Genomic DNA, 14515 nt, shown 5'->3' with positions numbered 1-14515 from the left:
GAATGAACAAAAGAAAAGTGCTGTACATTGGCGCAGAAGTCAGTAGATCTTTTTTTTCTCAGCTTGGAGTCTGTACAAAAAGCTCCCATTGAATTTCAAGCTATGTTTCTCTTTCTCCCCTGGTGACAGACATCAAGAAATATCCCTCATCCAGCTTCAGTATTTTCCCCATCATGAAGAGCTCGCTCCCTTTCCTGGGTTGGATCAGAGCAGCCAGTTTGTTCCTATGTTTGACACAGACGGTCCTGACTAAGGTCCTTGTCAACTCCACACAACTGGAGTCCATCCTGGACAAGTACAAGGACAAGGATGAGGGGTGGTGGAGGGCCAGGTCGAGGGGAAGGAGGGCCATCACTGAGGGGGACATGCACCTGATCCTGAACCTGCACAACAAGCTGCGTGGAGAGGTCCACCCCCCAGCCTCTAACATGGAGTACATGGTAAGTGCTGATGACACCTCAGTCCTGATCACATTCAGTGTTTTATCAATCAAAGGAAAGAAACAAGGACACATCTGTCCTGCCCAATTAAAAACATGCACTGGTTTTTGTAAGAGACAAGATGGGAGGAGTAGAATCAGACAAGAATGTTGTCCCTGGAGAGCTTAACTTGTTCTAAATAACTAAATTTATCTCAAACCTTTGTAAAATTCAGACCAGGTTTAGTAAAATAAACACAGTAACAGCTCTCCAAACTTTTGATTTCATGTCATTCTAAAGCTGTGTGTGTCTCTCTTCCTACTGGTTACCTGTGAACAAAGGCAAAATGTTGAAAATAGATAGGCTGCTGTGTTGACTGCACTTAATGGATGTAGACTGTTTAGTGATTGAGCTCTTGGCTATATTCTCACTTTGAGGAGCCTGAATCAGGATGATATTAGATTCTGTTGGTGATAGAAGTTGAACCTGTTTCTTGTTAACTCAACATGGTATTAACCACCAGTATGACTGAAACTTAAGGAGGAGTATATCCACACTCTGCACCATGGCACTCAGCTCAGCCTGACGTCCACCTCCCAAGAAATGAAACCATGTCGGGATGACAAAGTCAGGAATATATTAAAAATCTCATGTACATTTACATAAATTTACCCAGAGCTTATGTCAGAGGGGGACATACATTTGTAGGAAAGATCTTATATGGAGGGAACAACATCAACAAGTGTCACTGAGTGCTTCAAGTCCAAGTATGATGTTCACGCACAGTGTAGAGAAAGGTTGTTGTTAAATAACACCATCATTACACATTTAAGTGACATTAACCACCTCCATTATTCTCCACAGCTATATTTAACCTAAATATCATCATCATCAACATAGCAAATGGACTGTGTTTCTATGGCACTTTTTAAAATTTCTGATCACTTAAAGCACTTCTACATTTCATCGTATTCATCCATTCACATCCTGTTCACACACTGGTGGCAGAGGCTGCTATCAGTTTTTACTAATTAAATGTTATAATGTTCAAACATGTTCCTTTTTTAAAACCATCCCTGGTCAAGGTTTTGGGAAATTGTTCAGTAAATTCTGTCACCAGAGACCATGAATTCAGAAAGAAAAAATTTGAGGGCAGTTGACTGATTACAAGAAGAGACCCAAAGATAAAGTGACAAATAGTGATAAATAGCAGGTTAGAAACAGCCAGATGACTTATGATGCAATAAGATACCATACTGTAAGATATAAAATAAAACGATACAATAAGAAACAGATTAACACGATGCCATGTGATATGACACAGTACGATATGGAACGGCAAAACACTGAACAATATGATATGGTACATCATTATACAACATGATAGAATATCATGCAACATAATACATTAGGATAAGACACAACACAATAAAGCTGATGCAATATGGTACTATACAATCCAGTATGACACAACTATAATATAAGTGTTTAAATGATCATTTCCAAAAAAAAAACAATGTAATACTTGTTAACACTTTGTGTTTAAATTAGTGCTGGGCAAGTTAACGCGTTATTTTTGCGTTAACCCGTCAATCTATTAACGCCGTTGAATATTTCATCACACATTAGTGCATGTTGCTCACATGCTATTATTTTGTAAATGTCTGTTGTTGACCGCAGTGGAACCGGAAGTGGAATCGGCGGAAAAACACGATGAGTAACCAAAACAAGCATGGAGAAGAGGGGCAACGCCACGGAACTTAAAGGCGCTCGCCGCTTAGTGTATCAGTCCGCGCGCACGGCGTGCCAGATATAAACAAACGCAGGTAGTCTGCCAGGACGAAGAGACACAATGAGAACTAGAGCCTTATTTAGCGGTGTTATTGTGTGAAAGTAATGCGCTGAAGATTCTCTAAATAAAGCGTGAAGACCGATATCCGACTTTTTCGGTGGGAGTCCGTTTATTTGTGTTTTTGGTCAAGTAAAATATGGCCCCGTCTGAGTGCAGAGGAAACCGTCTGAGGAGCAGGGAGGGGGTGTTTGGTGCGAGCGCCCTGGGCTTCTGCTGCACAAAAACACTGCTGTAGGGGTAATTTCTACCCTAAACCTTGTGATAGGACCCAACTTGTTCCATCGCGGAGTATCACTTTAATGCCTTTACAGTGGCAATAAGCTTTAATTTTTGTTTTTACATTTTGTAAATTTGATTTGCACTAAATATGTGATTTAACTATTACTGTATAACAAGTACTGATTTAGTGTTTGCATGACAGATGTTATGGCACTTTCACAATGCGATTAATTATGATAAATCAGGGAAATCATGTGATTAATTACAATTAAAAGTTTGAATCGTTGCCCAGCCCTAGTTTAAATTAAAAAAACAGACAGTACTGATAACAGTTTGGCTCTGTGTAACTTACTTTAGCTGTGTCTTAAGCAGACCATGTCCCATGTGAGTGCCACATTTCCTCCGTCCTTCTTTTTAGTTCTAGCATTAGCTATCTCTTAGCATCTTTCACCACTGTGCAATATAAGGCCCCTGGACACGTTAAATTGCCACCACAGGTCATGAAGTGATGATGCTGTGAGTCCAATAGGGACGTTTGTTTGGTCTGCCAATTTTTAATTATTTATTTTTCATCAAAAATTATTTTGGTGCAAGAGTATTGATTATTGCATTACAAAGAGAGGATAACGTGCCCTACCTTCATTATTTAGTAAGCCACATAAATTAAGTGTGGTTAACTGACTCTCCTGACTCTGCCAGTTTGGCTCTGTGAGCCAAAAACAGAAAATTGTTAAGAATAAAAAAACAGAGAATACAACTGTGTGCCAAAGCCCCGAGCTCCAGTGCCTCCTGCATGCCCGCCCTCACTGACCCTGGCTCTTATCCAGCTTTCAGCCCCGCAGTGTTGTCCTCCACTCTACCTCAACCCTCCTTCCCCCTTCCCTCCCTTCCTGTCCTACGTCTTCTTACTCTATCACTCCATTTCTGCTCCTGCACACTCATTTTCCCCCCTGCTTTGCTCTCTTTATACCCTCTTCATCTTTAGCTCTCCTTTAGGCTTTTCTTCACCCTCCTTCTTCACCCTTTCTCTCACTCCCTGTGCTTCTCTCTCCCCATCCATCCCAGCTCACTCAAACCCTGGCTGGGGCTGATGTTGTCTTTTATTTGATCCTCCACACATCTCATTTTAGGTGCCACAGCAGTGAATCTATTTCAAACACGTCAGGCCTGGTTGTTTGAAGTGAGGGGCATAGTGGTGTAAATCTATGTTAGGTACACAGATCCAGTGTTTCTTTAGCAAAGGATACCATTACTGATGATAATGATGTGGTAAGACTGGGACTATGTATTTGGTTTCCAGATTGCAGGATTTGGAGGTCAAAGGAGCTATACTTCATTGAAGTTTTGACTTCTTAATTTCACACAAAAGGTGAAAGGTTTTTAAAGCACTGATTATGAAAACCTCTTTTTATATTTAAGGGTTAATTCCAAGCTCAAAATGTGAAACTTCTACATATTATGAATAAAAAAAAGAACAAAAAGTTTTTAAAAATCTGCCTTGCAGTGTTAACTGAGCTGTTCAGTAGAGGTGGTCCTGACAGGTGGCTGTATTTTGGGTGCTTAATGCCCTCAGGAATGCAAAAGGAGATTGGTAGTTGTTACTGTGACCTTTCTCAAACGACTGGCTGGCAGTCTATCTTCCTCTCCAGGATAATTGAGGATGAAGAATAACAAGAAGTCATTGTGAATAATGGCCTGGCAGAGATCATTACTACCCACTGTAGTTTTTTTTTAGGTGAAAATGCAATGTGGAAAAACTCACATTTCAGCATAACATGTAAAAGGAGTGACGCTTAGGCTGGACTGAGTTCATCACACTTTTAAAAGAGTGCCATATCTGGATTTGAACACTGAACAATAAAAAGATAAAGGTGTAGAGATGTAGGGTTTTTTTTTATGTCCAAAAAGTCAAAGAAATTATTTTTGACACCCGTCAGCCTATCCATTCATTGATCCATCTATCTATTTATTCATAGAAAATCAATCCATCCTTTGATCCATCTATTAATCCTCCTAACAGCCTCTTAATCTATTCATCCTATGTGTCCGTCTAACATTTGTGAAGCTGTCCACCCTTTACAGTGGTGTGCACAGACTTTTTGAAGGGCAAGCGTGAAAAGAAAACACATACAGTGCTTTCTCGTAACTGAAGAGGGCACTAAGTTACACTCATTTACATATTTACGTGTTATATACTTATATTGTGCATTTTTGCACACAAAATTGCTCTTTGGCAAGCATTTTTGTTAGGCCACCTGCACGCTGCTGATCCTTTGATCAATCATCTATCCATCCATTTGATGATCAGTCCATGCAATTAGTGATTGAACATTTTATCAGTTCATTCATCCTTTCATCATCTTCTTCTTCTTCTTGCTTGAGGGTAGTTCACAATTGGGGATCGGTATCTCACAATTAAAATGATACTGGTACCAATGCCTGGAACCCAGCAATTGGTATCAGTATTCAGTGGTACCAATTTTTAAATTTTAAAATACAATGTCAAAGTTTTTCACTTGAACATATTTATTTTTTCAGCATATAAACTTACAATGCTGTGTTCATGTCCAGCATGGACAGCCTACTCTTCACTCCCTTACTGGCACAAGGATGCTTTTAAGTTTTGAACAGTGGCAATTGCTCTAAGACTGCAAGGGAAGCTCAGCTTCCCCTAAAATGTCCCCCCAAAAAGTGGTGATATGTTCTGCTGTGTGTACATTTCATTGACAAAATTTGCGCTAGAGTTCCTTCATCTTTTGTTCAGAATCAGCTACCTATCACAGGTAACTGGCTCCACCTCCTTCTCATTCATCTCTGCAGCGTCTCAGCGCTTTAACACAGCCGGACGCTGAGCATCTTCTGACTTCAGCAGGGAAGTGTAGAGTGGGTTGTTCCACTGTGGAAACTGGACGGTCATTGGATAAACGCTGGGCTTTGTCCCGCCCATCGGACACTCAGCGTCTCTGGGGGTCTATGAGGCAGTGGGCTGGCCTGGACGCTGGGCTTCTGCATGATGATTGGATGATCTGTCTGAGGTCGAATCCCTTTTTGATTGACAGTGAAATGAGTCAGTCAACGATCTTGAAGTATAACTCTCCACCTGGGCATCTTTTGAGTTATACATTCAGTTGTTCTGGACTGATCCGGAGGCTTCATCGATCCCCAGCGAGTTTACCTTTCTTACAAACAACGGACGTTGTGGTTAAAGATTCTCTCTCTTTTTACCAATGATGATGTAGGCCGGATAAAAATGAGCTTCTCCTCCTTGACTGACCAGCAGCCGCCACTGGTTTTGAAGCATGGTACGATTTGATTTTACATAAATAGGTACTAGGTACTACAGACAGAATTTGGCTGATACCTATTAAAATGCCTTAAAAAAAAAAAAGTACCCAATTCAGTACCCATCCCTAGTCACAATAAATTTACTATACTGTGAATCTACCACCTCAAAGAAGCTAAGATTCCAGATTTATCATTAAACCTTAAAAACCATTAAAAGTCTAACCACCATTATCCACATGCTGGTCCATCATGTGCTTTATCGCTTATTACTTCAAAAGTGAGGCTGATGCTGGAAGATTTTTTTTGGCCTGAGCTCTTAATAACCAGCAGGGGACGACACCACGGCTCCCAAAAGAAGTCTAAAACATGTTCTTGATAGAAAAAGTTGTGCCCTCATCTTTATTTCTTTGTTGGGACTCGAGGAAACAAACTTCTATTAGTGCAGCCCCTTGCCTTACTCATCTGAGTTTGTGGTCTGTGTCTTAAAATGTTTTCATTGGATCTCAGTCAGTTTAAGTAAAACCCACAAAACTGTCTGCTGGACTCAGGCCAACAGAGCAACCTTAAGTTAAACCTCTACAATCACCTAAATGGTAATGTAAAGGGTGTTACCTAACACCAACAACATAATCTTTTATCATGGCCATGCTGTATCATGTTGCTTGCCATGCAGGAGGTTAGAGCAGAAATTCACTGCAGTGTTTATACCTCAGCCACAGCTGGACAGCAGCCAAAGAAGTAAAAAGTCAAAATATCACATTCTCAGTCATGCCTGAACAGTAAGCAGCACCACAGTGAGTGGGCAACAGTGGGCACAGTGTGCTGGTCTTGCTAAACATATGGGACGCATTATGGTGGTCAATCAGAACGCCACACTAAAGCATTACCCCATTAGTTTTGATGTGTGATAGCTGTAATGCATCCAAACAGAATACCCACAGCTGAGAACACTACCTCTATTCTTCTCTGACCCCAACAAAGTCAGCGGTTCATTAAATCTGCTGCAGTTTTTGAATCACCCAGGCCTTCAGCCATGGTCTGATTTTCTGCTTTGTTCCAAACAAGAGGTGTGGAAACAGTGTTCAGGTATTTTCACGTCAAGCTCTTACTATAAATTGGAACAGAGGCTCTCTGTTGGGTCACTTTTATGTCAGCTTTTTCTCTCTTTGCTTGTTTTATGAGACCAAAACTTACTGGAAAAAAACTCTGAAACAACCACACTGGATAGCAGCACGGAGCTGTAAGCTCATGTGGTGGTGATGATACTCTGTTCTCCTCTTCTCTCATGTATGTGTCTGTGTGTAAGAGAGTGGATGTGTGTTTTTAATAGGAGAGGCCTACTTTTGACTGTGCTGTGTTAAATTTGCAAGAGGCATGCGTACAGCCACTGTACTTTAAAAGCAAAGAGCAGCTTCAACGTTCAGGTTCTCTCTGCCTTCAGTGTGTGAGGTTACTTTCAGGTTAGCTTCAGTGGATGTTTGGCTGCCATAGAGGAGGGTGATGAGAGATCTAAAAAACGCAATGAGTTGCAATTTACGCTACTACTTCACTAAGTGGCCACTTAGACTACTCCATCCAGAGCTGAGTTACAGGTCTGCAAACATCTGTCAGAGGCAAAGCTGACTTTCTCTCAAGAGAGGAAGCTAAAACTACCTGATACTTAAAAAAAAAAATTAACAATTAACCTTAACGGACCTGCAGAGTTTGCATTTTTAAATCTGGACTCTGGATCATCTTTTTAACTAATATTACTGTATTTTGGTTGTGCATGTGTGCTTTTATAGGTATGGGATTATGAACTAGAGAGGAGCGCAGAGCATTGGGCACATACCTGTCGATGGGAACATGGACCGAGCCACATGTTGACACAAATAGGCCAAAACCTTGGTGCACACTGGGGCAGGTGTGTATTTAGGAAAGAAGTGTGTTGTGTGTTGCATATTTTTGTGTCAAATAACTTTCATTTCATATCTAAAACAAAAGATCCTGCATAACAGCTTTTATTTATTACATTAGGGACCGCCCACCTACCTTCCATGTCCAGGCGTGGTATGATGAAGTGAGGTACTACAGCTATCCTTACTCTCAAGAATGCAACCCACACTGCCCGTTCAGATGTTCAGGACCTGTTTGTACCCACTACACCCAAGTAAGGACTTACTTCCTCTGTCTTTAAAGAGGGGACACCATGCTTTTGAACATGGACAGTATTTTTTGTTTTGTTTTGCTGCAAATCATATGAGCTATTACAGGGTACCAAAGGGATGTATAAATTCTAAAACTCACAATACCACCTGCGTAAAAGTCATTTCTTGTTTGTGTTTCATTTTTCAGTTGGTGTGGGCAACAAGCAACCGCATCGGCTGTGCCATCAACGTGTGCTACAACATGAACGTCTGGGGAATGATCTGGGCTAAAGCTGTTTACCTGGTCTGCAACTACTCTCCACCGTAGGTTTTCCCCTGTGATACAACAAACCTACTGCTGCAAACAAACTTCCAATGAGCTGCCAGAAAATTCCCAACAGGCAGCAAGTTCAGAAGCTCAGGGATGCCAAACAGGACACATAAAGGGATTTAACTATATGAACGCAACCAAAAGAGAAGCTTTACTGTTGACAAAGAATATAAAATGATCTACATGTTATAGTATATCAGGATTATTCCTTCATAGGTTAATTTAGTTCAACACACCTCCATATCATGTCAATAAAACATTCAGATTGTTTGACTTCTGTACCAAAACTCTGAAAATTTTTGTTTCCAAGCTTGTATTCTTTGTTCTCCTGTATCATGCATTCACTGAATCTTTTTTTTTATTGTTTTCAGGGGCAACTGGTGGGGTCACGCCCCATACAAATATGGAGCTCCTTGCTCTGCCTGTCCTGCCAGCTACGGTGGAGGCTGCAGAGACAACCTGTGCTACAAAGGTGGGGTTGACAGAGTTGTTGATTTGTTTTATTTCTTCTTCTTTTTGTGCTGTGAATAATTACCATACACATTTTTGCACATGCTAATGATTTGATGTAACAAGGGATGGGTACCTCTCACATTTGAAGCGATACAGTACTGATGCCTGGTACCTGGCAATTGGTACCAGTACTCAACAGTACCCCATTATTGCTACTTTTTTGTGTTTATATGGTAAAAAAAATATCCATTTGTTTAATGATAAAATTGAAAAGTTTTTCAATTTTACATATTTATTCTTCAACATACAACCTTGCAACACTGTGTTTGTGTCTAGCATGGAAAATCGCTTACTCTTCCATTCCTTCACAGTCACAAGGATGAATTTAGGTACCTTAACATGGTACCTTTAGGTTTTATGTGAACAGCACCCGGTTCTTTGACAGATGTTGGTCGGTACCTGTAAAAGTACCTAATTCAGTACCCATCCCTAGGTATAAATGTAGCTACGTCAATAGCAGTTATTTTACTCCATGTTATATGCCCTGTGTATTATTTCTGAAAACAACTATCCAAGTTAATGTTAGGACAAAGATCCATCTTTTCTAAATAGCTCAGACAAAGAAAACAGCTCACAAGACAACACACTGACAGTTTGCTTTCCATGTTTTCAGATGGCGGCGTTGAGAGGCGTCCAGCTCCAGAGATTGAGGAGACTAACTACATTGAACCCGAACCAGAACCTGTGAGGGAGAGGGAGCCCCAACCCCGAGCACAAACACCAGAGTCCACTTTTGATGACAACCTGGAGAGGAACCAGGTCACCAGCACAGAACAAATGAGTAAGGACTCCCATAATGCTTTCATTAGATTTCAAACATCTCCCTCAGAGGAAATCACAATCTAATATTGGTTATGCTTTCTGTTAAAAGATTTATTCATATCCTCTCGATCTAACTCTTCTAATATTATGTTGTTGTAGACAAAAAACAATTGGGTTATTTGCAACCTTGTACCAAGAAAAATCACCCTTGCAAATACATGCAAGCGCAGTTTTCCACGGAGTGACGAAACAACCCTGCCCCCTCACATCCCAGTCAGAGAGACTGAGCCTCTCTCAAATTATTTTTTTACACTCATTCATGTTGATAACTTGTTACAGGTTAGGCTCATTGATTATGAGACATACCGTCAAATGCTTTTTCATCTTTCAGTCTTTCTCATCAATACCCTAACTTTCAGATATTAAGTCACTGGCAATAACATTAACACTTTATGTTTTCCTTGTGCTTTTTACTTAAATAAAATGTTTAACAAATTATCACATTGCTTTTCTGTTTTATAAATCATCCCAAGTTTTATTTTTTGTTTATTTGAACTTGTTCCTGAACAGTGTCGTTTGGAGTTAAACATCGTCATTGTGAAAACCTGTCATTTGTTTGTTAACTCAGGCCAACAGGTGGAGTGTGATACTAAGCTGAGAGATCAGTGCAAAGGCACCACCTGTAACAGGTAAATATTAGGAGATATGATGACACTGCAACATTTGAGTTTTAAATGATAAAAGATGTCTGGGTAGTAATCCAATTAGTATTCAAAGATTTATACCTTTTACTTTTAATAACAGTTTAACTTTTGTGATTCAAAAACATTTACAAATGGGGAAATTATTATAGGCAGAAATTGAAAGCAAAAAAATGAGCACAAAGGCTGTCGTTTATTCAAGTGTATCCTTTTTTCTGTCAATAGATACGAGTGTCCACCTGGTTGTCTGGACAAACCAGGAAAAGTAGTTGGAACAGGATATTACGACATGGTATGAAGAGTGAGATATTTTTACACAGTGTATAATCCGGCTTTAAGTCTCCAATTTTGATGTTTTGACACATGGGAACATTTTGAGAAACATATTTCTGTTAATTAACGTTGGTGTTTTTGTCTCCTCTCATAGCAGTCCAGTGTATGTGGGGCAGCGTTACACTCCGGAGTGATTGACAACGATGGAGGATGGCTGGATGTCACCCGACTGGGCAGAAAACAACAATTTACCAAATCGTACAAGAATGGTATTCAGTCACTGGGGTATGAATTGGTCTCAGTATGATATTTATATATTTTTTAAAACTATGATAAAAGTGTTAATGTATTTGTCTTGGTTTAACTGCTATCCTTGAACTAATGATACTCTTTTCTCTCACCACACAGGAAAAACAGGAGTGCAAACTCCTTCAAAGTAGATACAGTACCTGGTAAGAAACACTGAGTCAGTTTCTTTTTTGTTTGTGACAAAATGTTGTTTGAGAGTAGAAAATAAAAAAAAAATTATTTTGTCCTTCACAGTTAAGGCAGTGACATGTGATACCACTGTGGCCCTTTTTTGTCCCTTCAAGAAACCTGTAAGACACTGTCCCAGGTGAGTTTGATACAGCCTCGTTACAGTTTGCATAAAATCTAAAATATTGTGGTTCAAAGTTAAAAGTATTGAATCGGAGTTTGTTAAGCAAATAAGTGAGTGTGTTTTTTGTTTTTTTTTTTGTTTCAGGCTTTATTGTCCTAGGAATTGTTTAAGGGACAGCCGAGCACGGGTCATTGGGATAAAGTACTACTCAGATGTAAGTCATTACACTAACTGAGAATAATGTTACCCAAGGAAGGCGGTGAAGTCAAGCTTCGCCCTCTACTGTATATCTTACTATCAGCCGAGAGATCAGCCAATGACCATCTATCTACACACTCAATTAGCAGTTTTCAAAATGGGCTTTGGCCTGCCTATGTTTCCTGTTTACTCCAAAAACACTTTACAACCTGCCTTTATCCAAGCAACTCCTTAATCTGCTGTGTCTTATGATATTCGTGTCATATTTTCTGTCACTGGTGATAATTCTGTCCTAAACCCTACTCATTGCTGCTGCTCTCCCTGCCTTGGCAATTCATGTATAGATCTGAAAGGGGGAAGAATTGTGCTCTCCCCACCTCAGGCCTGGACATTTAAACACAGACAAAGAAGCACTCAGAACAGAGCCATACAACCAATTATGACTTAATGTGTGCACTGAATAATCTTTATAACTAAAATTTGAGGAGAAACCTAAACCTGACTTCTTTGAAAATAATCTTTTTTCCCACAAGAAATCCAGCATCTGTCGAGCAGCCATTCATGCAGGAGTGATTCAGACTGAGACAGGAGGGTATGTGGATGTGATGCCTGTGGACAGAAGAAGGCAGTACACTGGCAGTTACCAGAATGGCATCAATTCAGAAAGGTATGGTAAAAAAAAAATCAAAATTGGAGGAAGAAATGTGCATGTATGAGATATTTTTACTTGGTTGACTTAAAGGTCCCATATTATGCTCCTTTTCTGCAGTTTAATATGGATCATTGATGTTTTCAAATGGTAAATGGTAGTAATATGTTTTGGTCCAAAAAGCCAATAAATCAAGCACAGCAGCATTGTTTCCAGGCTCTCATAGCCCCTCTGTTCAGAACAATCTGATTTAGTGGGCGTGACCTTCTTATGTAAATGAGCTGCCGCTGATACCGCCCCGCTCTTCCACGTCACTGAGAGCGGCGCCACGAGCTCCGAGTGCACAATGTTTAGAAAACAGCGAAGCATGTTTATCGTAACATTAAAGGCTAAAACAACAGGCTATTCGCAGCTAAAGTTAGCATCCTGAAGCTAACACAGAGACAGAAGGGACAGTGTGGAAAAGCTCTTATACATGCTCCACAGCACACAACATTTAAAATACTCACATTTCCAGGGTATGAGAATTTTTCGCAGATGGTTGGTAATGTGCCTGGATTCAGGACCAGTCTATTCGCTAGCCCTCTGTTGAACTGTCCAAAGTTGGAAAAGCAGTCGGCCGTGAAGTGACTAGCACACACATGCACAGTTTTACTTACTGTGGCTGGAACATTTCCTTGATAAATGAACTCTAGCCACTCAGTCTTTTTTTCTTCAGAGATGGGAAGCTTGTGCATGGAACTATGTGGCTGTTTACAGCCCAAAACAGAGCAGTGATGGCCCCTTCAACTTCGGTATTCTGCGGGGTATCTGCTCTGGTGGACCAATCAGGTCAGACTTGCTCCTGATTGGTCAAAGAAAGGGAACCGCTGACGTCAGCAAATCCCCCAAATCCAAACAGCCCGTTTTAGGTTAGGATTTTATGTTCACAAGCACTACCTAATACAGGTTTTTGTCATTAAATATCACATTTTGTGGGCTTTGAGGAAAGCCAAAGACCCACAAATTTCACTAAAAGACTTAATAAAGTGATTTTTGCATTAGAAGGGACCTTGAACAAGATGGGCAAATCTACAGATTTGTAACTTTTGTTTTGTATTTCATTTGATAATGATCCTGACCTTATTGCGAGTCTAATTCATCATACACAAATACTTTGGTAAGTGTGAAATCGTTTTTTTTTTTTTTCAATCTCCACTTACATAACCATCTTCTCTCTTTACAGCCTGATGAACCCAACAGCTGGAAAAGCCTTCAGAGTGTTTGCAGTTATCTGAAAAAACACTCCTAAGGACAAAACCATTAAAAGTGTCCTTCTCATGTCTTGTGAACCTGCTCATTATCATCCGACAACCTCTAATTCCATTTACTGCTACAGTAAAAAAACGTAAAACACTTAAAGTGTAACATGACTTCACTCAAGGCTCCCTCTCCTGGTTTGGTGATGATTTAATGAGAGTCTAAGATTAGATTAAGTGCTCAGTGAGTGATGCTCTTGGATGCAGCTTGCCTCTGTCTTCTCCAAATATAAATACTTCAAGCTGACGGTAATATTTACTTGGGGTCACTGTGCGTCTGTTACTGACATATCATGACTTCATGCTTTTAAATACAGAGTATACTGGGACAGATCAACAGCCCCTCCAAAGTCTGATGTCCAGACCAGACATTAAAAACTGGACATAAAAGCAGAAACAAAAATAAGTTTATAGAAACTGCTGCCTCAGACTTGCACAACAACGTAATCTGCCTGTTTTTTAGAAATCTGGAGAAGGATGTTGAGTAATGTCTTGATGATGTCATTTGTTAGATCGCGGAAAAAAAAACTTGATGGAACATTGTTGGAGTAATTGTAGTCGAGCAGCAGCTGTTTGATTAAGACTCCGATTTTTCACATTGAGGCTCCTGTGCAGTTCACAGGACAACATTTCCAGTTGCATGTGCATCTGGGGAACCATCATCCTGCATCCTTTTGCATCTCCAAAAAAAGCACAAAAATTATCAGCAGCAGTGAAAACATATCAGCAGCTTCTACTTTAGTCATTCAACAAAGCTGAAAAATGTAGCAGTGATGGAGATGCAAACACAAAACAAGTGTTAATGTTAAGGTCCTGTTAGGTTAAGTTCGAGCCTCTATACCTCACTTTTTCTCTCTCATACTGAAAATATTCTGTGCCATAACAATGCAGGTGATGACAATCTGGTTGTATATTTCTGTACATAAAATGTTGTAAATAATACAGAACGTGGTGCTATGATTTTTTAAAATTTTGCTACTATTGCTGTCTTTGTTGATACCTACCAGCAAACAAAATCAAAACCCCGCAATAAGAAAAAAAAAGTTTGAGCAGTTTCTGCATGAAAACAAATATTTATTATTCATGCTTTAATATTTACTGAAGGCAAGTTTGAGGGGATATCAAATGTATTCACACGTCTGTACATATTCTTCATGTAAACATATTGTCATATTTTATGCTGCATTTCTAAGTTTTTGTTTAAGATTTGTATAACTGGACCCTGGCTGGCCAGGAAGGTGCATGTCAGAGTCACAATAAATAAAAAAAAAACCTTGGGATGTAAAAA

General features: G+C 39.8%; 1 protein-coding gene across 3 annotated transcripts in view; it reads left to right on the top strand.

The window, feature by feature from the left end:
* The window catches only part of LOC141804528 (cysteine-rich secretory protein LCCL domain-containing 1-like), a 21900-nt gene extending 7385 nt beyond the window's left edge, over positions 1-14515 (top strand). For all 3 annotated transcript variants that reach the window (XM_074688992.1, XM_074688990.1, XM_074688991.1), the window contains 14 exons: positions 130-440; positions 7560-7678; positions 7792-7924; positions 8110-8225; positions 8604-8704; positions 9359-9526; positions 10136-10196; positions 10434-10500; positions 10636-10766; positions 10890-10933; positions 11025-11097; positions 11227-11296; positions 11814-11947; positions 13155-14515. In XM_074688992.1, the coding sequence (XP_074545093.1) occupies positions 174-440; positions 7560-7678; positions 7792-7924; positions 8110-8225; positions 8604-8704; positions 9359-9526; positions 10136-10196; positions 10434-10500; positions 10636-10766; positions 10890-10933; positions 11025-11097; positions 11227-11296; positions 11814-11947; positions 13155-13206 (1536 nt within the window). In that variant the 5' untranslated portion in view covers positions 130-173 and the 3' untranslated portion in view covers positions 13207-14515. The remainder of the gene's footprint in view (positions 1-129; positions 441-7559; positions 7679-7791; positions 7925-8109; positions 8226-8603; positions 8705-9358; positions 9527-10135; positions 10197-10433; positions 10501-10635; positions 10767-10889; positions 10934-11024; positions 11098-11226; positions 11297-11813; positions 11948-13154) is intronic.

This window comes from Halichoeres trimaculatus, unplaced genomic scaffold (genome assembly GCF_033239565.1).
Source record: "Halichoeres trimaculatus isolate MK-OKI-2021-1 unplaced genomic scaffold, fHalTri1.1 fHalTri1_scaffold_15, whole genome shotgun sequence".
In the NCBI taxonomy this organism is placed as follows: Eukaryota; Metazoa; Chordata; class Actinopteri; order Labriformes; family Labridae; genus Halichoeres; species Halichoeres trimaculatus.
Note: the sequence above shows the minus strand (reverse complement) of the source record. Positions and strands in the feature narration are given on the sequence as shown.